Genomic DNA, 25,239 nt, shown 5'->3' with positions numbered 1-25,239 from the left:
CAAACGAAGACCGCGGATTTCAAGAAGCTTTGCGTATTAGTCGCACGAGCTAAGCTGATTAGATCGTGAAAATGAGAAAAATGTAATAAACACAACGAAGTTTAGTGATAATTATTCTCGTGAGCCACCTGGTTTCTTGCCTTAACAGTTACAACGTGTTCGGTTATCACCTGCTCTTTGTTGACCCTCCTAGCTAACCTCGAGTTAATAAAACTCGTCCTTCCTCTTCTCTCTTTTTTTAAATTACAACTCTGTATATAACGTATTCGAGTAAATGAAAAATTTATCAAATATTTAATGTATAAAAATGAAACTAATGTAACGAGGAGTGAACGGTATCGTAAAATAGATTTTGAGTTGAGAATTTGCGACAATGATTTACTAATTGGTTGGCATTTCGTGTCTCACATTGCTTTTCTATTCATTTTAATTTATTTCATTTATTTTTCCGGGTGTTGCATCATTATATCGAGAAATTCTGTACATGTAAATTCGTATTTTTATCTTCTAATTTAAAAAGATGACCAGGTAATTTTCATGTATCTTTATTTACTTTATTGTTATACCGATCAAAATCAGAAGTTTTTTCTTAATCTTCATAATTTCGTAATTTCATAATTTGCAATAACGATTCTTTCTTCTCTAGAAAGTTACTCGCTTGTTAAATGCACAAGTCGTGTTTAATTAGTGTTTGCCATTATCTCGCGGTTATATATTTCTGCGTTCTCTTTGATATGTCTAATTTTTTTTCAAATAATTGCTATATATTTTTTATTATATATATATATATATATATATATATATATATATATATATATATAAAGATAATAAAAACCGAACGATATATATAAAATGTTTAGGTAGCCTTAGATTTCATAGTAACCGCCAAGCCTGAGATAAGATTAGGCGACTTTGCTGACTTCCGACCACAAACCACGCCACTGAAAGCTCCCCTCGTTCCGATTATTAACACGAAGTCTTATCTTTCTTAGTTCGATAAAAGCATAAATATTTGACTTTCTTGAGGCAAATTACCCGGGTGATTCTCGAGTGCGCTTATTATATAAGTGATACATCTAAAAACGCATAAATTTTTTAAAATACGTTCCGGAAATATATTATTCTCATTTATTCGTAGATAACTGCTATGTAAATAACATTTCTTGCATGAGACACTATATTCAATGATATTCATATTCATCCCACACAGTTAATTCCATTAAATCCGACTTTTATATACGCAGTATTTATCCGTAATTATAAATATACGCAATGTGTATTTTAATGAATAAACAAAAGTAAGAAAAAATAATATATGGATGTGCTTTACTTACAAGGGAACATAGGCAACCCGAAAATTCAGAAAATTCTGAAACATTGTGTGCGAGTAGTTCATCCATAACATAAAACTATTTTTTGTTTCTGCTAAATTTCGATTTAACGGGTGAAACCACCCCTCGAAAAAACATAACATTTTTATTTCTAGCGAATATTTCCTAAAATACAAGGCATATGAAAAAATAGTTTATATAAAAGTGATAGAATATTTTATATTCTTTGCAACGGTGTATTCAAATTTTGCAAAAATAAAAAATTTTTAAACCCCCCTTTGAACCCACTTATTGGTTTCGAGGGGTGGTTTCACCCCCTTAAATCGAAATTTAGCAGAAACAAAAAATAGTCATATTATGGATGTACTACTCTACTTGTACACAATGTTTCAGAATTTTGTGAATTTTCGGATTGCCTATGTTCCCTTGTTAGTACGAGGAAAAGCTAACTTAAGTCTTACAAAAATTTGAAGAGTTAAGTAGGTCAAAACATCTTTGAAAAATCGAATTTTCAAAAGACTTGTAGACTTGAATCTTAAATCCAAGTTGCTGCGGTGTGCAATTTAACATGAAGGATTTGTACGTGACAGAGCTGATCTGCGTCACAACACTTCATTAATTTAACGATCGCGACATTGCTACGTTGCTAAGTATATACCATGTGGCGATTCGAAGGCTCTTCATTTACCGAACGTGCGCGCACAGCCTCAACAACCTCCGCGATGGAACCTCGGCGGCTCTCCGCGCGGCCAGCTCGCTTGGGTTCTCTCTTCGTGATCGTAGAGCGGAAGTCGAGGATAGGCGGAGTTGGTTCGGGCCAATCGTCGAGATACGCGCCGCCCACGTGTCAGCGGTTCCTCCATTGCAGAGTGTCGCACGCTGCGGCGAAGAGACGTGCGGCATTGTCCTTTCTTCCTTGATCCTTAGTCTGATTTAGCGGCGACGAAGCCGTAACTAAGTACTGTGGTACATATAAGAAATTTTATGATAAAATATGAAAGATTAGAGAGAGAAATTTTTACATTTACTGAATTTGAAATTTTTATGACAAATGTTTCTCTGTATACTTTACATTCTCTTTATACTTTATATCCTCTTTATACTTTATAATAGTAAATTTAACATACTCGGATTATAATAATTATTAATACTAAGTATTTTTTTATTAAGTATTTTTTTCACCCTTATTTTTACCAGTTAATAATTTATGCTTATATATTATGGACGCACAATTCTATTCTCATATATATCAATAAATATAATTTAATAAATCTTTTCAACATAGTGAAAAAAGTGAATAAATCAAATTAAATCAGTGTTTAAAAATAAAGAGTCTTCTACCTCGTTAATATCGACGAGAGAACACTGTGTACCGCGTTGGAGAGTACCGAAAAATAAAATATTTCTTTCTTCTGTTTTCAGGCGGTTACAATCATCTTCGCAGTCCCGTGTGCCAAGACGAGAGTCAAAGAGACGAAACGTCGCCACCGCCCCACAGCCATAGCACTCAACCACCGACCTCTCACTCTAGTACTCCTAATACTAATAACAATAATAATAACAACAACAATGCTAACAATGCGTACATCCATTTACGGAATTTAAATCAGCTCAAAACGGAATGTAAGTACTATATTTCTATATCTTATCTTACTCGTCAATATACTTGTAACATTAAGCATAAAGTACTTTGTTTCCTAAATGTCTGTTTACATAGTGTTTTTTTACTCAATAGTGTTCTCACTGAACATCTTTGGTATTGTACACTTCTAGTTGTTTTAAATAATTTGAATTATAACAGCAAAGAAGCAAAGTGTATTAATTTGTGAAAATAAACTTACAGCGAACTACAGCAATCATCACATAGCGGAACATCTCCAAGGCGGAGGTGGCGGACTGGGCAGCGGGGGTGATCTCACTGGTACAGGCAATAACGAGAGCGACTTGAGAGTTAGCACGACTGCCACAGAGAGTTACATGACGCCGGCACATTATTCCGGATACGACGATACCTCTGAGTATCACAGCTTGCCGCAAGATCACCAGACACCGCATTCTTATAATTTGGACAGTTCGCCAGAGTTCTATAGCACTAGCGGAATCCACATCGAGCCCAAGTATCAGCCGTCACCGTTCAAAAATTATCCTCGAGGTAATACATAGTCACAATCAGGATAAACTGAAAGAAAGAATCTGATTACTTCAAAGAGTATAACGTTATGCAATTAATGTATCAAAATAAAATACAGCTTATCTTTGATTTCTTACACGCATATATATTTAAAAAATTTTTATTTATTTATATTTTCCAAAATTTCTCTTCATATAAAAAATCTATTCATATAATTTCAAACATTATTTAAGATCCTGGGAAAGAATGTTTCTTTAAAAAGAAACTTTTATTTTATATAAAGAATGTTGTGATGTTAAAATAACATCTTGCTAAAATAACATCTTTTTATACGAAATTTTTTTAACGGAACGATAATATTCTCAAGTCAGTTCTGTTTTAATTCAATTTAATTAGAATTGCAACTTAAAAAAGTGCTAGTGCGACTCGCGAACGCTGATAACGTTATTGACACGGAATCTATTTGACAGGTCGCTATCACGAAGGTTATAATGACAGCGGGTACGGATACGATGCAGCGCCGTTTCAAACGGTTCCCGGAAGCGGGAGCGGTGCTGGAGGCGGCAGCGTTGGCGGTGATCAATGGGGTGTCGGACTTAGTGAACATTCTCTGCCTCATCCCGCGTTTTTACCAGGACTTGGACCACGAGACTCCTCCAATCCCCATCATCCTACGTCTATTGCCAATAATACGGATCAAAAGCCATTGCTGCAAAGTACCATGCTCCCAGGTTATGCAGGTAAATCCAAGGCTTTTTTTTAAAACAAAAATATTTTAATATTTGGAATAACAAGAAATATTTTGTGTTTTCAGGTGGCGGCCCATGTTTCACTGGATCAGGTCCAATACAACTGTGGCAATTTCTACTGGAGCTCTTAACTGACAAGTCGTGTCAGGGTTTCATCTCGTGGACCGGTGACGGCTGGGAATTCAAGCTGACCGATCCGGATGAAGTTGCACGTCGTTGGGGTATTCGCAAAAATAAACCCAAGATGAATTACGAGAAACTGAGCCGAGGTTTACGTTATTACTACGACAAGAATATTATACACAAAACTGCTGGGAAACGATACGTGTACCGCTTTGTATGCGACTTACAAAGTCTACTAGGGTACGTATGCAGCTGTTTAGATTTAAAATTTTACGTATTGTATGTTATATATCAGAACTGTGTTTGTGAGAAATTCACAAATTCATGCTCTTATTCAATTAATAAATTTAAATAAATTCCCTAATATGAGAAACACACTGAGAGTCAGAAATGTAGACATAATGTAAATTATAAATTTATCGTCTTTCAGATACAGTCCTGAGGAGTTACACGCAATGGTAGACTTGAAACCCGAGAAGAAGGAAGAAGACTGAGTTTTTGTTAATGAACATGCTTTAGGACTGTGTCACACCGATGAATGAAACGTAACACAATTTCTTCGCGTCGTGCAAAGAATAAAAAAAAAACGACGGGACGGGAGTATCTGTTATTAAGAGGAATCACTATAAGATAATTATTCAGATGTAGAAGACTGTGATAGTGCGTCTTCTTTGTTCAGATGTAACAAAATCGAATCGGTCGTATGTACCAAAGACAGGGTCTGCATACCATTGGTGCCTAAAGTTAATGAATCGTGAATTTGTTTCTAAGTGATTAATTTGTCACAGCAGATTTTAGAGGATATTTATAGGAATAACTCGTCAATTTATACATATATAAATATATATATTTTTAATGTTAAATGATTTTTCAACAACTATTGAGCACATCAGATAATCGTCTGATGATGCCCCTAAATTATTTATGACTCATCATTTTAACATGTGTGTTATATCTCGTTGATACAATGATAGATGACACGATATGTGATTGTTATTATGATAATTTTACTATAATAAACTTATCATACAATATACTACATAGCGAGCTTCAATCCGATATTTTCATGCTTTTCTATGTATAGATTAATTAAGATTATAACACTACTTTTCTCTCTCTTCCAAGCTCGCTTCTGACCAAGAAAAAAGAAAAAAATATATTTTATATTATTTCTTGATTCTCTTAAATATATTTGGTATGTGCTCGATATAGTAAAATATATCTCATATCCACTTTGCAATAAAAGATATTGCAAGTGTGATTCGAATTAGAAAGGTGCGTTATGAGTGAAAAAAGTATGCTGTTAATTTATATAGTTTTCTATTAAAATAACATTTATATTATAAATTTGACTTTCGTTCGCTAAGATATTTTTATTGAGAAATTGTGCATTTATGATTTAAAACTAATTTCAAATAAATATCTACAAAAGATCACAAAAAATAAAGAGAGAGGACTATGTGCAACCAGTGTTCCACAATATCAACAAAAGTTTTATGAAAATTATAAACAGAATTACAGAACACAAGATATAAAAGGATTTTATTTATTTTACTGTAATTTACAATTTGTAATTATTTTATACTAAAAAAATATCTGACAATTCTCAATTTTTATCTGTTATACAAAACTTATAATTTACTTATTTAAAATATAAATTTGTTATTCTTAGATACATGAATATATATTTGGCAAAAGTTTATTTTGCTCTTTTAATTCATGGAACATTGGGTAATGCAATTAGATCGAATTTTAAGCGATATATACATATCTATTTTAATTTCATAATTTATCACGTGTAATTTTTTACACGTGATAAACGTAAACGACCAGTGTTTTAATCAGGAAAAATATAACATCGAATTGCTTGAATGTAAATGATGTCGCAAATATACAGCGACGAAAGCATAAATGCTACGAATATCGAAAAATCGAAAAAAAAGCAATATTTTGTCTTTTTTTTATAGATATGTCGTGTATATATATATATATATATATATATATATATATATATATATATATATAAAGTTACACATACAAAGTTACATATACAGTATGTATATGACAAACTATTTTTATATTCGCTGTTTTTGTTAAGTTTCCTGTATCAAAATACTTTGAAGCTTGTTTCAGACGATCTGTAATTCGCGACAAAACTCTTTAGAATGCTCCTATTTGTAATTTTACATACTGTGCGAAAAGTACAAAAAGCATTTGAAAATTTATAAGTGTATATGTGTACATGTATATGCATACTTTTATGAATGTAATTCAGATTCTTCAATTGCTTTCTGTACTAAGCCCATTTTAGGTAATCCAATTTACAACGGGATTCTATCTGCTACTATGTCTCGAGTAATATATTGGAAAATTTATGCACGTAAATATGTGCACACTGCATGTACAGATGCATTTTTGATTCTTCAAATATTCTGCAGTATTGCACAACACATGAAATTGTGATAAAATGTTAAAATAATTGCAAAGTAATGGTTCTGAACAAATTGCAAATAGCTTTTTATCTAGAATCCTATTGAATCGTCTAAAATTGATGACACGTGAAATTACAAAATTAGAATTGTGAATAATAGATTGTCGGAAGCCAGCTTTACACACTACAAGCTAATGAACGACGATAAACGCTGTAGTATAATTAACAGTATACTAATTTCAGAGATCGTTCGCGCGAGTTTATTATGTTGATCGAGGATTGTTGAGAAGAGGTAAAGTCGGTAGTGATTCTATTGTCTCTTGTTATCGAAACCAGGATTCTTCTAGCGCGGTAATCGTTACAATTAAAGTTTCTCCTAGTTGTATCGCGCGGCTGACCCCGCGGAAATTAATAAATTATATTAAATACTCTTAGCCCCCCCCCCCACACACACACACACACACACACACACACACATACAAATACATACAGCGAGAGAATGCGATGTATAAAGAGCTACTCGAATGTTAATATTAAGTTATCGCGATCTTGGCACTTGTTACTCAAAGAGAGCCATACTTCTTTCCCAGGATTATTATAGCATTTCAAAAGAGATACGCGAATGCGGAAACTTTTTAGTAGATGCAATAAAAAAAGAATAAAGAGATTTTTATAAATACATACGTTCGACTAACTGCTGTTGCTGATTTGTTTTCCATTTGACTTGATACCTCGTTGCAGGAAGAGTAAGATCCTTCTCTTTCGAGTCGCCGTTACATTCTGACACAAAAACGTATAGCAACTTCATGGCACAAGAGTCAATTATACTTAATTTTCTTTAAATTATACTTTTAATTATACTTTTTTTTCTCTTTTCTTTATCTCTCCAAGAAGTTCGTGTAGACGTTCGCCTCATTTTAAATGCGAAAAGTGTAAAGAATTGTTTAATTGCGCTATCTGCAGGCCAAGATTAAAGTAGAATTTTAATTGTATGTGACCAATGAGGTCGCAGTACACTTCGGAGAAAACGATTGCAGCGTTACCAATGCGTTTCAAAGGGTGCTAGGGATGGGTAATATACGCGGCAGGAAGATATTCTGCACAATTTTGCGCATAAAATGTCTATTATACGCAGAATACGCAAAAACGCGCAGAATATGCAGAAAACCCCTCAGACGCGCCCACTCTAACCTATAATAACCTTTCTTCCTTCAATACATAGTTCCAGGCAGCTTGCACTTTGCCTTAATATCATTTCACGATTTGAAGAGATATTGCGCACCACCAAAACGGTACGACTTCGCCAAAAAATAAGTAGTTCGAAAAGGATCTTAGGGATATGTACATACTCCCAGACGGTCGAACCAATCCTTCTAAAATAACCTGCCAGAAATGAAAAGTCGAATCGATGTCGACCTGACTTTTCATTTCTGTCTAGGTACGGTTTTTAATTCACCGATGGATCCATCGATGAATTAAAAAAACTCGCCCTCCAATCCTACTCGCTGCTCTTGAATCAGTTTCATTAATACATCTATATACCCAGACAACACAAGATCTCCTGGTACGTCCTGAGGACGTCCTGAGAGTCAATTCTGTATCTCGAAACGAAGTGAAAATTACAAAAGTGAGCACATTCACTAGGCACTGATTAATGAAATTACGAATATTCTAGTATATTTGCTCACTTTTGTAATTTTCACTTCGTTTCGAGATACAGAATCGACTCCCTGAGGACGAAGAAAAGTCCTCAAGACTTCCTCAGCATGTACTCTGGATGTCCTCTGGACATCTGTGCTGTTAGACTGAGTTCCCATTGAGCGCGTCACGAGTCGCGTCGTTTGCCTGCGTCACGAGTTAACCAATCAAATTGTTCCATTGGAACAAATGCGTCGTGCGTCACGCGCGCGTCATCCCAATTAGAGGATTTGATTGGTTAACTCGTGATGCAGGCAGACGACGCGACGCATGACGCGCTCAGTGGAAACTCAGCCTTAAGCCCATTCTACAATTGTGTAAGTATAGTCGTGAACGTAAGAATCAACCAATCCGAATGTTTTATTCACTGATTGCTTTACTCTGATTGGTTGTCGTAATCACTTACAACCACTTACATCCACGTTCACGCAATTGTAGAATGGGCTTTAGGGTATACATGCCCATACAGCACAGAACGTTGAAAAAATGTTGATGAGACGTTGCAACGTTGAAGATAGAAGTGCGGATACTTTTTCTACATAGAATATATGTTGATTTTTCTACATTAATTACAAGATATTGCTGCAATGTTCAATATATATTGAATAAAAAGTTTTTTGCAACAATATTTGAGGAACATTGAAAATTATATTATTGATAATATTAAGGAAAAATTATTTGTTATTGTATAATAATATTAATAAAATAAATTATTAAATTTTATTATGTTAATATATATGTATTATACATATTATATTACAATATAATATAATCATATATATTTTTCTTATTATTTATATGTAAAATTGAAATTGATGTGTTTAAGCAATTTTGCGCAAACTCTGAATATTCTTGTATTTCATAATATTCTCTATTATATAGAATTTGATGCAAACTGTATCGATAACAAAAAATGCATAAAAACATTAAACTAGGAGGAATGGTCGAACCCAGCACAGATCTTGCAGCAACATTGCGGCAACACTGCTGCAACTTTTAACATTGCTGCAACGTTGCAGCAATATTGCTGCAAGATCTGTGCTGTATGGGAAGTCATTTTGCAAGTAAATTACATAAACTTTAGAGATATTAAATAAAATAGGCGAATCAACGCGTGTATTTGCTACGTTATAATATACTATTATACTATGAACATTGTAAGTATACATTTTATAGACATAAATTGTAAAAACATCGTTGAAGTCATTGGAATCACCGCATGCCGCTCGATCGTCAGGTTACCTAGTGAGAAATGACTTACCGATAGACGTCGAAAAGACGTCGAATCGACATCGATTTGACGATTTCGATGTCGATTCAACGTCTTTTCGATGTCGATCGATAAGTCATTTCTCATTGGGTAAGCAACGCAGTCAGGATGGATAGGTGACTGGGTATACCGCTTCGGATTTGAAATTATCGAGAGAGAATTCGCGAAAGTTTTAGAGTGTGTTTTGACAATCTTCGGTTTCTAGCAGTTATAAGATATGAGAAAATTAGGAATTGGTTTTTTATTATAAAACAATAATGACTCCTGCACACAGGACGCGGTAATGCTTGCCGCGCGGCGGAAGTTCGCGCGACAGCCAATCAATATGCGGCTTTCCGTAATAACCTTCTAGTTCTTACGGTAAAACAACATATTGATTGGTTGTCGCGCGGATCCCGCCGCGCGGCAAGCATTACCGCGTCCTGTGTGCAGGAGCCATAAGAATAAATAAGACGTTGAAATATCAAGGAAAAATCAACAATCGCAGATATTTTTATATTATATCAAGGTTTGTGCAACGTTGATTCAATGTTTCTCAATGTTGCTGCAATATTGACATTGTTGCAATTCAACATTCTTTCAACATTACTGTGCTGTATGGGACGCCCATCACTGAGCGCTTTTTCCGCTGAACGCGCTCATTGGCTCATTTCGAATACGCGCCATAATATAGGTAGTCTGAAAAAAGAAGCTGTGTAAACTTGTCGCATTCGCCTATTTACTTCGTTTTCGGTGTCTTAATCGAGGAAGTTTTAACAACAATGGCAAGCAACTCCGGATTAAATCTAGAAATGTTGACGAAGTCAAGCGTCACGTCTTTTGTACAATGCGTCTTGGAATTGGTATGTTTCCGTTTGTTATAGTTTTGATTTAGCCTTCAATATTTTAGTAATTTGTATAATATAATAGTGTATGTTATAATGTTTGCTTATGGTTATTTAAAAGAATCATTTTTATTCATCACAATAACTTATACTTATTGTTACGACGATAATTGTGAAAAATACAACAACTGCAAGTTAACAGTACCTAAGAAATATTTTTAATTTCCTGATTTTCTTGGAAACGAAATCTCGCGTAAATTTATCTCGCAAATTTTATTTTGCATTTTTTATTTTATGTGAAAAGTAATCTCACACGATAGTATTATATGTTAAAGGATATCCGTCATGATAAGTACTAGGCAACATCATAAAGCTCAATATATCTCTTATCAGCTGTAATTAGAACCGTATTATATATATATCTTTTAACACAAAAAACTTCTTTAATTATAAAAAAAATTGCAGGTTGCAAATTCTTTGACTGCTCATGCTGCAGCAATTGCTATAAGAATACATACAGAAAAGCGCCAAATCCAAGTTATTGATAATGGTATTGGAATACAGAAAGATACTTTAAACCATATCGGAGAATATGACTCAAAAGCTACAAATAATCAGTATGGGATGTATAATCTATCTGAATCAAATAATCGTATGTTAATAAGCATTCGTCACTTGTCAGATGCTTTTACTATAGCTTCAAGGTATAAAGATTTGATGGAGACATTTATGAAGGTATCATCTTTAATTATTAGACATTCATAGGAAAATATTATTGTACAAAGTAGCATACAATTTTTATCAATTCTTTTCTGCACTGCCATACTGATGTAATAAGTTAAAGTGAAATAAAATGTATTTGTCTTACTCTAAATTATTACATCAGTATAGCAATACAACTGAAAAGAACAAACCTAGTATTAGATATTAGAACAAATCTAGTATTAGATATTAGAACAAACCTAGTATTAGATTAATTCTCAAATTTTGAAAGATAGAAATAATATTGATATTTTACATATTTTTTTTACAGATGTACAAAGTAGGCAGTACACCTGATTTAGTACGCATAGAGCAGAGACCTTCGCAAGGTACAACCATATCTATTTTTGGTTTTCATGAAATACCACTAAGGAAAAACTCAGACTTAAATACTATATGTTGTTTTATCGCAGCCATAGCTGTTGCAAAATTAGAGGTATAATATAATTTATTATAATAATATATGTGAATGTTTAAAGCAAAGTTTACATGTGAAACTGATATAATTTGATGAATCAGCACAATTAGAAATAGACAAAAAATATTTTATGTCAAATATTTCACGTTTTATTTTTTCTTGAACAAATATAATTATCGCGTATTGAAATCTGCATTTAACAAAATTATACAAATGTCAATCTGATTCAAAATTTTGAGCATAACTTTCTGTGTCATGATTTTATATTTAATCAGGTATCATTCTCAATTAGAGATGAAGAACAAGAGAGAGTTGTAATGAGGATCGCTAAACCGCACAGTCCAATTGATGTCTTGAGAACATTATTTGGAAAAAACTTGCCAATGAATCATATATGGTCGATACAGTGCGATGCAAAATATAATACGAACTATCACGGCTATGTAGGACTATCCGACAAAAATGCGATGCAATACATATTTCTAAATTATAGGCTTATCAATTGTTCTTCTATCTTGAAGTTGATTATAGCCGGCTTTAAAAAAAACCTCGATTTATCGTTTTACCAAAAATTTAACGCTCAAAGTTTGCAAGATGAAAATATCTTTATTTTGCTCTTTATTACACTCACACAAGATGAATTTGCATTTATTACTGAGAATGGCAAAAAACTCTTAATGTTTCGTGATATGCAGAAGATATTAAATAGCATTAAAACTTGGACGTTCAATTGTGTCGCGGAAAAAACCACAGTTTCTGCCAGTACGACTTATTCAAATGATGCACAGTTATTGAAACAAATATGTTTAAAACCAGAAGGATCTATCTTCGACAATATTGACAGATGTGTTAAAAATATTACACCTTTAATGAGAAGAAAAATTATCATAACTGGTATTAAGAGAAAAGCTACTATATCAAATCTTGCAACTACTTATTCCGATAAACTACGGAAAAAAATTAGCGATATTAAAATCGCAAATCATCAATCTAATCGAACAGATATTTTTTACGCAAAATATAAAAAATCACTTGGAAACCAAATTACCAAGAAATCGTATAATGATATTGATAAAATACAAGCATATAATCCTGCGATAACAAATAATGGGGCTAAGATAAACGATCATCATAATAGTGAAAACGACGATTTTACGAATATCTCTCTTTGTTCTGACTGGTCCAATTGGACTTACTATTCAAATAACGAACGCAATTCTGTGAGAAATGTCCAAGACATATTTCCCAAAGAAGACCCACGCTACCAACAACTCTTTGAATATATCAGATCATTTGATTTTCTACCTCAAAAGTTGTATAATCTCTTACGATATCATCAAGACAAAATAACAAACATAAAGTACGTTAATAACTCTAATAGTACAATCTCATGTAAGTAAAAAATCTCAAGTTTTATCAACTGAACAAAACCATATATAACGTAACTAGATAAATGCATCACATTTTCCATAGTTCCAGGAAGCTGGCAACATGAAAAAGTAGAGATATATCCGTGCAATTTGAAGAAAAGATTATGTGAACTCAGATTGTCGCATGCCTCATTGAAGTGCATTAAGGTACGTGAAGATATTCGAAGTCATAAATCATCTCGAACGATGACGAGCTATTTTAGCGAATGCTTCTTCTTAGGTCATTAATCAAATTAATGACGAATTCATTGCCGCGTGGATGATGTACGATCAAATGAAAGTACTATTAATGATGGATCAACATGCTGTTCATGAGAGAATACGTTACGAAGATTTACTTCTCAGTAAGTGATATTTTTTAATGAGAAAAAATATACTTCCTGTAAATATATTCATTCCACTCAAATCAAATTATATATCATATTAGTATACATATATAATATGTATATATTTTAGACTTATAATATGTAATAATCCTGTTGAAAAATATTTATTTAGGATACAAAGCACAGAACGAAGGTGGGCTGCTCTCTGTGAACTTGCGTAATCCTCTAACTATAGAATTTCCTACACAGACGTGTAATTTACTTTTATGTCATAAAATATTATTAAGGAAGTACGGAATCAGCTTAGGATCGTTGAGGAAAAATACATTGTTAATACGCTCAATACCGCAATGCTTAGTTGCGAGTAATAATCAGTGTAACAGTGAAAAAATATCATCAAGAATTTATAGTCTGTTAAATGACATACTGGAGAACCGTAATGCGGCAAATCATACGAGCACATTGCCATTAACTATTCATAATGCCATAGCATCGGAAGCTTGTCATGGTAATCATCATGTTTTACACATATTATTGTATAAAAAAAAATATATATATATATTTTATATATATATATATATATATATATATATATATATATATATATATATATATATATATATATCGTGTAATACGAGAAGTTTGCACACAGGTGCCATCAAGTTCGGCGACAAACTAACTTTCGAGCAATCTACGTATCTAATAAAGTTACTAAGAGGTACAAAATTTCCTAATCGATGCGCACATGGACGGCCGACTATAATACCGATGATGGAGCTTTCGGAACTAGAAAAAAGGAACATCAGGATGCGTGAGGTACATATTGTAGTTATACTTTCCAATTTTATTACAGACGTATAAACTTGGATAATTAATGGGAGATCTTCTACACGTATCATTTCTTTCTATTAATCTCAATTTATACGCATAAACGTACATATTTATCTATGTGTGTAAATGGATAAAAAAGTATGAAACACGTTATAACATATCATGCTGGATAGACATATATATTCACGAATTTTGAACAATATATATCTACATATAAATATTTTTTATTTTGAGTTGTTTCAACATGTAAGATTTTAATTGAATTTCGAAATATCTATTTGAATACTTAATTATCTAAGTTATATAAAATAAGAACAACTTTAAACTTAAATAAATTTATCCCGCAATGAAGCCGGCGATCAAAATTTCTTTGCCAAAGTAGTTAAATCTGGTAGAGACTAACATAACTTCCTTTCCGCCCAATGAAACTGGACAAACGTCGTTCGGGCGAAGGTAGAAACATACTGTGTAGAGTGCCATTTCCAACTCGGGTGAGAGACCCACGAGAAGAGTTGTAACTGAATGCTTTGTGTCGGGTACGTTAAACGCGGATCGTATCTTGATAGCTTCTGCCTTCTATAAAGTGTAGGATAAGCTATTAATTGTATGATTATATGCGTACAGATTATTAATCCTTAAGCATTTAAGATTCAATTGTGTTTAAATTACTCTATGTTGACGCTTTAATTATAAGAATATTTAATTTGTTTTAACGTTCTTACAATAATATTTGATGTGCTAATTTTTTGCAATAACATTATTTATCTTAAAATAGTTTACTTACGTCTCCAAGTTTGACGTCTTTTATATATCCGCGATAGTCGATATTCTTTTGCGCTTCCTGTTTGGCAAAGTAAATCCAACTTTGCGGCCCGATCATGTAAGAGTCAAGTTTCTCCGCCAAGAACACCGCTTCGAAACCGGAACTAGACGGCTCGCCCTCGACTCGCTGGAACTGTGAGAACCACATACGTCTCATGGTGTCTTTAAACTCATACTCATCATTCGGAATGAACTCCTTGTCGACTAGGAACTTCATCGCCGCTTTAAACACGTCAGTCTCCAAAAATTTGTCGAGCAATTCGGACTCTTCTTTGCGTTCCTCGGGCGTGACAGTTTCCTTCGTCTTCACATCTAACTCGTAATTATCATGCAACGCCAGTACGCTTTTAATCGTTGGGATTTCGTAAGCTTCAGATTTGACATCTAGCAAGCTAAAACAGTAAAATTTAAAACTCAGTGAAATTATTTGGTGCAAAATAAAGATTCTGTTCCAACACTGGTCAAGTTAGCACTGGTTACTCACGGCAATGGAGCATCGTCTGTGGTGCTGTCTTCCTTCGTCTCACCTTGCAAATTTACAGTGATGTATTTGTACGCGTTATTCTTGTCTATTTCAAAGAGATTCTCCGTCAATTTCTTAACTTCGTCGTTAGAAATCGGGTAATTCGGTGGGCTCGGCTCGTTCGAATTAGGTGGATTAGCGTTATTAGGTGCATTAGCTTCAGTTTTCTTCTCTGATTCCGTCACGACCGGCGACGACTGAGCTGGTGCTGACTGAGCCGGTGCTCCAAGATTAAGCACGCCAGAATTAGGTGCGCCGTTATTATTCGCGGCTGCTTCTCCGTTTGCTGGATTCGATTGATTATAGTAGTAATTGTTGTAAGTAATTTCGGTGTGACTGCCGCCGCCGCCGCCGCCGCTGCCACTGCTTCCTGGACTTCTACCGTAGATACCACCCGGCAGCAATCTGTTCACAGCTGCACTTACTCCCGCGCTCACACTGGAGTAAACCAACGCTTCTTTGGCCAGTTGACCGATACCCGGACGGCTCGGCTGGAGAACGGTGAGCGCCGGCGCTTGTGCAATAGCCGGTTGAACGTACGACGGACTGACAGCCGGCTGTCCGAAACCGCCATAGGATTGTCCGCCGTAAGGATGCCCGCCGTAAGGTTGCCCGCCATAAGATTGCCCGCCATAAGAATGTCCACCATAAGGCGGGCTGTAAGCTGGTGGTGGCGCATTGTGTTGCATAGACGGGTTGGAAGTTTGGCCGTATGGCGAATGACTTCCGTATCCAGGATACGAAGGATTGTTCATATTAGGTGACGGATATCCTTGATGTGTATTGTAGCCTGGGCTTCCGTAAGAATTACTAGCCGGCGGACGAGGATATCCACCTAGAAACGTTATAATAAAGATCAATGTCGACATGAAATTTTGATTTTTCGTCATAAAAAGAAATATATATATATATATATATATATATATATATATATATATATATATGATATAATTAGGAGGCTTTAAACTAGACTTTAAGATAATATAATTTTTGATAAAACCAATTTTCTCTCTCTATACCGTAAATATGAACAAATGTGCAAAAAATGTCGTAGTTTTATTATTATTAATAAGCATTATTTTTATTTATTTGCAGCATAGAAACTAAATTAGCTAATATTATATTGGCAATCTTTGCTTTATTAAGTGGAGATATATTAAATACCTGACGGACTATATGGTGGCGGATTATTCGCTGACGGATTGTATCCGGATTGAACATTCGTTGCACTAGTTTTGGAAGCATGTTCAGATACCGGAGCCGAAGGCTTAACATTAGTACTAGTCGCTTTGTTGTTATTACTTGGTGGTACATTCCATCCTATATTAGTCGGAGTTGAACCTGTAAACGTATAAAATTCGTTATTATTAGAGGTATGAAGTCCGATGAAGAACATGTGAGACGTGTGAAGCCATAGAAGGCCATTCTTTATATGGAGAAGTGTGACTCATCGGATTTGGTAAAAGATTTACCGCGTAGATACATAAATATTTACAAGGCACGGCGCAATTCTTTGCGGGATAAAATGGAAAGAAACAACTCGATTAAAATTTTTCTAAAATGTTAACAATATTTACTTGTTTATTCAATAGAATGATAATATGAAACATTGCTTTTCTTTCATTACCAATAGTACAAAATAATAGAGCCTAATATAGTAGAACATGAATAGAATTTCGAATCTATACAAAAAGAATATGACAGTGAATATATAACAGAAGTTCGTATATAATAAAATATCGAGATTATAGTTTGTTCTTTTTCGAAGGACTTTCTGAACTAATGTACATTGGTGCTATAAGTTAGAGTGAAACAAAATATACAGTGTACATCAGTGTTCAGAAAGTTTTTCGAAAAAGAACAGACTCATTATTACTTACCGCTTTGTGTATTTCGAGGTCGCTGCGTCGTTCTTGTAGAGTATCTTCGGTTTGCAAAACTCGATGACCCTCCACTACCACTTCTACGTCCACCACCAGACTTGCGTCCATCGGTATCTGCTTTATACAGTGATAAGTGGTGTGTGTGTGTGTGTGTGTGTGTGTATGTGTGTGTGTGTGTGTGTGTGTGTGTATGTATAAAATATATAATATATTAGAACTTATTTATTCAGAATTTTTAAATCTGTCTAATATTGAACCGATACTCCTTTATTCACATACAACTTGCATATTATACACAGACAATTTAAAAGAGGAATCGAGATATATAAAGAAAATAGAAAATGTTTTAATAAAAACCACGGAAATATTTGAGATATTTTTAACTCTTATTGGGCTTATAGAATGATATTAGGCTGAATCGAGGTGTTACGATTTCTCTTCTACATCACAAAACGCACTGATTGAGTAACTGTCTATCAAGCTATCTAACTTGGTGTTCTCTTTTAATTCTCGTGATTCAATACTAGTGCAGAGATTATCAGACCAATTGTGTTCTTCAACAGATTATATAATCTAGTAACAATTGTCTATTCGTTGGTAGACTTAATATTATAGCGTTCAATATGCGAGATCGTATCTATGTCATGACGCAAGGAAAATTCAGGGTCGAATTCATCTCAAAATTGTTCCATAGTTTATGTACTATGCATCTCCATAGACTGGATCTAGTGAATGTGCTATATCCAGATCGTTCAAAACCAAATTAAGTTTCTCTCAATACATCTACCAATATAGAGCGATTATGATGCGTGATGATACTCTCATGAAAGCACAATTTTATTTAATAACTATATATGAATCTTATACTATATGTTGATACTGCGTTAATTTAGTATCGTATTATTCATAGCAAATTTTACAACTTTATAATTGTTTCGAACAAACAGTGCGTTCAAAATGTCAACATTTTTTTCGCGTGAAATTATTTGGATAATAGAAAAATTCGCAAATGCATCTGAAACAGTTCCTATATATAATTTTATGTACGATTTGTACGTAGCTTTCCATGAGAACAAGCAGTCTATGACGCGTGTGCGTAGTAACATAAATGTAATAAATGCCGACAAGTGAATAATATCGTCTGAAGAGTACACGTTGGCGTATCTGAGTAACATGAAAGAGCAATTTGCCTGGTGATTTCATCTATTACGCACTCTAGATTTGTCAGTCGATATATCATCGTTTCAGGTGAATTATATGTTTTAAATCCTGCTTACGTGATTGCATCCGTAAATTTTCTATCGCGTGAAGAAGGATTACATTTCGTTTTATGTTAAATTCGTATTTTATATAAAAAATGTTCTTTTTTTGTTGCCATTTAATTAACGGAGATTACATTCATTTCCGTCTTCATGAAAACTAAAAGACTCTTGTATTTTTTCACGTATAACTCGACAAACTTGAAATTAAAATTTAAAAACACATTGCATTTTTACGACATAATGTATTTTTGCATTACGTCACATTCACACGTGTATTTACATGACGCATCGAACGTTGTGTAATTCAAACACTTTCATTAACGAACAAATTGTGCCTTTATCGTTTGTTGAATAAATGTGACAATCAGTTCTACTGATAGTACCTCTTAATGGACGCCCATTGCATGTAATAAGATGGTTTCACTGATTTAAAGTCGATCTTTTCGTTTTCACAACGAAATTACCAGTACTTCTTGAATCATAAGTGACTGAAAGTGAAGGGGTTTCCGCGAAACAAGTTTCTGTAGTGCATATATAACACAAACTGGATGTTCACTCAATTTCCACCAAACTTAAAACATAACTTCAACTTGAGATACTCAACATATTTTTATTTAATTATATATTTACATTTATTTAATTTACTGTTTGTGTAAATTACATAAAAATATAAACAACGATGTAATGAGAAAAAGAAATAAGTTTATAAAATTTTCATTAAAAAGAAAACTCAGGAATAACCTTGGAAAGATCTTGTCATGAATATCCAATTATTCACATGCAAGTGTATGTATTTTTATCATCTATTTTACACTGTCTTATTAATTATAGTTTACTATATAATTTATACGATTACCAAAAATAAGTAGAATCACAATCACGGTAATCAGGAATGTCCTTATTCTCATATTTGTTGTCGTCTGGCTCGCTTCTGTTGGATTTATCGATCAAGTAAAAACTCGAACTCTGTCTGACACGCACTGTTTGCTCATGCAGAGTCGAAACGATACTGTTCGCGACCTTACGCGGAACGGCCTAGACGCCGTTGTAACCATCGTCCGTAACATTGAATGATTCATACTTTATAAGGCTTTCTCTTTCCGTTGATCCTCCGTGTTTTTGCGGAGTTGGAACCCGCCAATCTGTCTAGTGACTTTGTATTAATGAATTTTTCATTTTCGATAATGCCGAAGGAACCTATTCAGATTTGCGTTTCAAATTTCTACATGTCTCAGTAATGTTTTAGACACGCTTTAATATTTCATGAGATTTGTTAAGATATTAATCGGAAAATATTCAAAAACGGTATACGAGATTTTTCAGGCTTCTCACATTTTCTCTGATCTATTTATTCTTTCGTCAACTCGAGCTCTACTCTTCTATGAGAGTTTTCAAGTATTTGTGTAGGTCTGAAATATTTTAGAATATATACAATGTAAGCTTTTATGTACTAATATCAATTAATATTCTGTTTCAGAAAAAACTCAACTTCGCTTCCTTGAAAAGGCAGCACTGAAGTGAAATACATTCATGTAAGGAAATCATGTTACAAATTATTTGTACGTAACCAGTAACATAATCACAAATCGTGCTTTTCTTTTTTAATATTTTATATATCATAAAACATTATATTATACTTTCTAATTATAGAAAAATGTTTTACTATCTTATCTATCTTATCTTCACTACAAAAAGGTAAAACTATTTCTATAAAAATAAGTTATACACAGGTTATTATATATTTACAGGTTATTCAGATGTTAGATTTATTATGTTGTAAAAAGAAGTCAATGCTAATAAAAGCTATTCGTTTACATTCTATAATAATTTTTATTATGTAGTCTTCTACTAAAATTACATCCGCATATATTACACACGTTTGATAACTCACATGTTGAAGCGTTTATTTATATAATACAGTACTCTTTCGATAACTTTCCGTTCCCAAGAATTTTCCGCCCCTACAGCCCCTTGGGCGGAAAGTTATCTAGAGAGTACTGTAATATGATTTTAGAAATTTACTTATATAATAATATGATTAGAAAATGGGAAGTGCGAGATCTATGAGATCTCTCCCGTAATATCTAAACGAGTGTGTGTAAATATTGAATTTGTTGCCACCGAGAGAGACGGGACATAAGTCGTTGGGCCTAGCGAAAAAGCATATCGTATACAAGGACATTTCAAGTTCAGGAAGAGTACCCACGAATATCGTCGCATTTGGCCTGATAATATCATCCATTTGGAAGTTCAGCTTCACTAACGAGGCGTTCTAAAAAGTAAGTAGTGTAAAATATATTCCAAAATATGACATACTAATTTAAAATATCTCTATTATAGGAGAAATAAAATCAATATTTATTTCTACATTCCTCAGTTATGTTTATAGTTGAACTTAGGAAAGTTTTATATGCTTGAAAGAAAGATTTTATATGATTTTTATAACTGTGTGTATGTGAATATATTGAAGAGATGAACATTGACTTTTCTTTTTCTTCATATTACGATACAATGACACTCACATCTCCTAATTTTAACATGTCGACGTATCCCTTGTAATCGATACGATTCTTGGATTCTTGATATTCAAAATAAATCCAATCCTGCACACCAAGAAGATCGTAACCGTATCTTTCGGATATAAAAACACGCTCAAACCCTGAAGTGGCGCCATTAAATTGGCTGAACCAAATATGTCGCAAAGTGTCTTTCCACTCAAAATCATCCGGATCAATAAAACCTCGAATCGACAACCATTTCATAGCTCTAGCCATCACATTCGTGTTTAGAAACACATCCAACAAAAGATCTTCTGCCTTTCGCTTCGTGATAGTACGGTTCTCCTTCACAGTGGAATTGTGCTCGTAATTGTCATAGAGCGCTCGAATAGCTAAAATGGTCGGATACTCGTAAACCTCTGATTGCACGTGAATTAATCTACAAATAACGAATGTATGTAAATATAGCATAAATTGAAGTGACAATAATTAAATAATGATATCTGTTCCTCGAAAAGAAAGGATCAATCGTTCATTTCTCTCTTTTTAGTTTTTATAAGAGTTTTGTAAGTAAAGTTTAAAATTTGGAAAACTTTTGAAGATTAAACGTAAATTTAATTTTTAATCATTAAAATATTATTTAATATAGTTTGCATAACTAAAAAGAAATGTACATATATTTATCCTTTCCTTTCCAAGATATCAAATATTCAAATAAAGATTCAGATGTAGAATATTTACGGTTCTTTAGCTTTATCTGTTATATTCGGGGATTTAACTGCACTCTGTAGATGTAACGTCAAATATTTGGATACATCGAATTCTTGTAGCGCGAATAATTCTTCAGTTAACGTCCACAATTCACCATCTGATATTCTATATTGTGGCATATTACTATTGGCCCATTGATCTGATTCTTGATTATTCATCGTATTGTTGGTAGGATATCCGTTTGGAGGAACAGCTGAAAAACCTTCAGTGCTATTGGTTATATCTGTCATACTAACGGAAGAATCAACTGGATTCACGACGCTAGCGTTGTTCCCGCTAACGATTGTAGGAATCGATACTCCTGGATTATTCACTGGACTTGGATAATTGGCAGGATAACTGACACTTCCCTGATTTAGAGAAGGCGGTACAACAGGTGTGTTACCTGTAGGACTGCCGTTAAAATAATGATTGTTATAAGTAATATGCGTTTCGCTCGTAGTAGTACTGCTGCTAGCTGGTCTGCTGCTGTCCGATACGAAGTGATGATGATGTGGATTTAACAGCCTGTTCACACCAGCGTTAATAGTAGAGAACACGAGTGCCTCTTTTACCATCTGACCAAAGCCTCTGCCACTGTCTTGCTGACCGGGAGCCATAATGACCGTATGCCCAGGTATGTACGGTTGCGCTGCTGGTTGCGCCAACATGTGTTGTTGAGGATAATAGCTAGGTCCTGTGGAACCGTACGCACTACCAACCGGGTGTGTAGCATAAGGATTGCCGAATGTGCCCGGTACAGGCGGCGGAACATGTGCCGGATAACTAGTGGGATGTCCAATCTGATGACTAGGAAAAGAGTGGCTGGGATTGTAAGTAGAATGAGGTTGATTAGCGACGGAGTGAACAGGATAAGAGAGACGTTGATTAGAAGTGGAAACAGGGTAAGGTGCATGTGGATAAGGTGCAGAAGGAACGTGGGAGGGAACGGGCATCGATGTAGGACGTAAATGATCTTTAAATCCGATGTTAGTTGAGACAGGAATTGGCGGATGAGATTGACTCGGATTGTAATGGGAATTGCTCCATGCAGGATTGTTATGAGGTACAGTTCCCTGCGACGGGTTGAAAGGCGCGCTCGGTTGGCCAAAAGAAGTTGGAGCTGTAAAAAGATTAGGTAATGTATCAATCATTATCTATATTATATAATCTATATTATATTACTATAATTATTTTGCATAAATTAGCAATTAGACAGTTGGGCTGAAAAGTTCGTAGGCTAACATAGTAAAACACATTTTTCTGGTAAAATTCGATTTTACTCAACTTTTTATTCAACATAGTTGCCTTCGAGGGCGATACAACGATTATAGCGGTCATGCAATTTTTCGATACCATTTTTATAGTACGATTTCTCTTTAGCCTCAAAATAGGCCTCACTCTCAGCGATTACTTCTTCATTAGTGCTGAGTTTCTTTCCAGTGAGCATTCTTTTGAGGTCTGCAAACAGGAAAAAGTCACTGGGGGCCAGATCTGGAGAATACGGTGGATGGGGAAGCAACTCGTAGCCTAATTCATGCAATTTTGCCATCGTTTTCATTGACTTGTGACACGGTGCATTGTCTTGATGAAACAGCACTTTTTTCTTCTTCAAATGGAGCCGTTTTTTCGTGATTTCATCCTTCAAACGCTCCAACAACGCTATGTAATATTCGCTGTTGATGGTCTGGCCCTTTTCAAGGTAATCAATGAATATTATACCTTGCGCATCCCAGAATACTGATGCCATAACCTTGCCAGCCGACTGTTGCGTCTTTCCACGCTTTGGATTCGGTTCATCGCGTGCAGTCCACTCGGCTGACTGTCGATTGGACTCTGGAGTGTAGTGATGAAGCCATGTTTCACCCATTGTCACATATCGACGGAAAAATTCGTTATTATTACGGTTGAATATCGCTAAACATTGCTCCGAGTCAACGACACGTTGCAACTTTTGCTCGATTGTGAGCTCACGCGGCACCCACTTTGCACACAGCTTTCACATGTCCAAATATTCATGCACGATATGTCCAACACGCTCTTTTGATATCTTCAGAGTCTCAGCTATCTCGATCAACTTCAATTTACGGTCATTCATAATTATTTTGTTAACTTTTTTTATGTTTTCGTCCGTTACAGCCTCTTTCGGGCGTCCACTGCGTGTATCGTCTTCGGTGCTCATTTCGCCCCGTTTAAATTTAGCAAACCACTTTTCAACGGTTGATTTTCCTGGTGCAGAGTCCGAATAATGTTTATCAAGCCAAGCTTTGGCTTCAACAGTATTTTTTTCATGATAAAGCAATGCTTCATTAACACACGAAATTCTTTTTTATCCATTTTTTTTACGATAACAAAAGTTGCTTCACTCACAATGCTATATCTCACGAACCAATTGTTCGACAGCTGTCAAATTTATACACGTATCGTTTGAAGGTTAGTACTAACTAAAAATCATATGGATTTAATTCTAGTAACACCATCTATGTGTCAGCCTACGAACTTTTCAGCCGACCTGTAATTGATATTATATTTTTTGCAATAGATCCAAGATCAACGTATATGTGAAAGCTTTACTTTGGTTTCATAAAAATTTAAAATGATAAATTCTTTTAAGTTAGAAACAGTAAGAAGAATGCACACACACACACACACACACACACACACACACATACATACCATGGCTTTGTGAAGATACCATGGTGGATTTCGATATATGACCTGACGATGGTGCCGATGGAGCCGATGGATTATAAGGATTAGAAGCAGAATTTTGTTTGTTTTCTGTCGTAAAACCTATTTTCCCTGTTTGACTTCTAGTATATGTTCCTATTTTAAACAATAATAAAGTGTATCAGTGAATGTTTTATAGAAAGAATGAATATAATAGAAGTGAAAATTTCATAAAATAAGAAAATTATGAGACAATAATGTCTAGCAATATATATAATATATATAAATCTATCTATAGTCTATGTAAATTATTATTAATAGCATTATAATTATTAAAATATCAAAGTAAAAAATATCAAAGTAAAATATCAATATTATTATTATAATTATTAAAATATCAAAGATTTTTTGTCTGCAAAAAATATGTTCATGAGGTACCTGTGTTTCCATATGGTGCTGATGGCTGACCAAAAGAAGAGTGTGTAGGATTAGTTTGAGCTATAAAAA

At 34.2% G+C, this 25,239-nt stretch overlaps 4 protein-coding genes and 1 long non-coding RNA gene across 17 annotated transcripts in view; 2 read left to right on the top strand and 3 right to left on the bottom strand.

Moving 5' to 3' along the window:
* LOC116847105 (ETS-like protein pointed) overlaps positions 1-7,446 on the top strand; it is a 132,195-nt gene extending 124,749 nt beyond the window's left edge. For all 8 annotated transcript variants that reach the window (XM_032821736.1, XM_032821738.1, XM_032821737.1 and 5 more), the window contains 5 exons: positions 2,754-2,954; positions 3,175-3,483; positions 3,933-4,202; positions 4,277-4,574; positions 4,765-7,446. In XM_032821736.1, coding sequence (XP_032677627.1) covers positions 2,754-2,954; positions 3,175-3,483; positions 3,933-4,202; positions 4,277-4,574; positions 4,765-4,828 — 1,142 coding nt within the window. In that variant the 3' untranslated portion in view covers positions 4,829-7,446. The remainder of the gene's footprint in view (positions 1-2,753; positions 2,955-3,174; positions 3,484-3,932; positions 4,203-4,276; positions 4,575-4,764) is intronic.
* On the bottom strand, positions 1,492-8,538 carry LOC116847106. 2 transcript variants are annotated; one of them, XR_004378664.1, is made up of 4 exons: positions 8,115-8,538; positions 7,450-7,545; positions 2,673-3,510; positions 1,492-2,292 (listed from the first exon to the last, which is right to left on the bottom strand). It is a non-coding gene; the product is annotated as an uncharacterized LOC116847106 (long non-coding RNA). The 2 variants fall into 2 exon arrangements; XR_004378665.1 differs by lacking the exon at positions 8,115-8,538 and adding an exon at positions 7,627-7,954.
* A 1,843-nt stretch (positions 8,539-10,381) lies between these two features.
* On the top strand, positions 10,382-20,431 carry LOC116847054 (DNA mismatch repair protein Mlh3-like). 4 transcript variants are annotated; one of them, XM_032821634.1, is made up of 9 exons: positions 10,384-10,575; positions 11,023-11,292; positions 11,591-11,755; positions 12,013-13,129; positions 13,211-13,314; positions 13,388-13,511; positions 13,666-14,001; positions 14,146-14,309; positions 20,292-20,431. In XM_032821634.1, exons 1-9 carry the CDS (start codon positions 10,495-10,497, stop codon positions 20,328-20,330), a joined length of 2,400 nt encoding a protein of 799 aa, XP_032677525.1. In that variant the 5' UTR covers positions 10,384-10,494; the 3' UTR covers positions 20,331-20,431. The 4 variants fall into 4 exon arrangements, with proteins under 4 accessions (XP_032677527.1, XP_032677525.1, XP_032677526.1 ...); XM_032821635.1 differs by lacking the exon at positions 20,292-20,431 and adding an exon at positions 16,765-19,600; XM_032821636.1 differs by lacking the exon at positions 20,292-20,431 and having other exon boundaries at positions 10,382-10,575; positions 14,135-14,309.
* Positions 14,485-19,831, bottom strand: LOC116847056 (poly(U)-specific endoribonuclease homolog). Of its 2 annotated transcripts, none has more exons than XM_032821639.1 (6): positions 19,671-19,831; positions 17,550-17,666; positions 16,834-17,010; positions 15,631-16,504; positions 15,109-15,538; positions 14,485-14,900 (listed from the first exon to the last, which is right to left on the bottom strand). In XM_032821639.1, exons 1-6 carry the CDS (start codon positions 19,720-19,722, stop codon positions 14,661-14,663), a joined length of 1,890 nt encoding a protein of 629 aa, XP_032677530.1. In that variant the 5' UTR covers positions 19,723-19,831; the 3' UTR covers positions 14,485-14,660. The 2 variants fall into 2 exon arrangements, with proteins under 2 accessions (XP_032677530.1, XP_032677529.1); XM_032821638.1 differs by having other exon boundaries at positions 17,550-17,669; positions 19,671-19,805.
* A 193-nt stretch (positions 20,432-20,624) lies between the features above and the next one.
* Positions 20,625-25,239, bottom strand: part of LOC116847055 (poly(U)-specific endoribonuclease homolog) — a 5,734-nt gene continuing 1,119 nt past the window's right edge. Inside the window, exons 4-8 of the mRNA XM_032821637.1 lie at positions 25,171-25,230; positions 24,739-24,888; positions 22,054-23,185; positions 21,337-21,751; positions 20,625-21,086 (exon numbers count right to left, since the gene is read on the bottom strand). Of these exons, the coding sequence (XP_032677528.1) occupies positions 20,853-21,086; positions 21,337-21,751; positions 22,054-23,185; positions 24,739-24,888; positions 25,171-25,230 (1,991 nt within the window). The 3' untranslated portion in view covers positions 20,625-20,852. The remainder of the gene's footprint in view (positions 21,087-21,336; positions 21,752-22,053; positions 23,186-24,738; positions 24,889-25,170; positions 25,231-25,239) is intronic.

The sequence above is a fragment of the Odontomachus brunneus genome, unplaced genomic scaffold (assembly GCF_010583005.1).
Source record: "Odontomachus brunneus isolate Ranch 3 - 2012 unplaced genomic scaffold, Obru_v1 Obru_scaffold_073, whole genome shotgun sequence".
Lineage (NCBI taxonomy): Eukaryota > Metazoa > Arthropoda > Insecta > Hymenoptera > Formicidae > Odontomachus > Odontomachus brunneus.
Note: the sequence above shows the minus strand (reverse complement) of the source record. Positions and strands in the feature narration are given on the sequence as shown.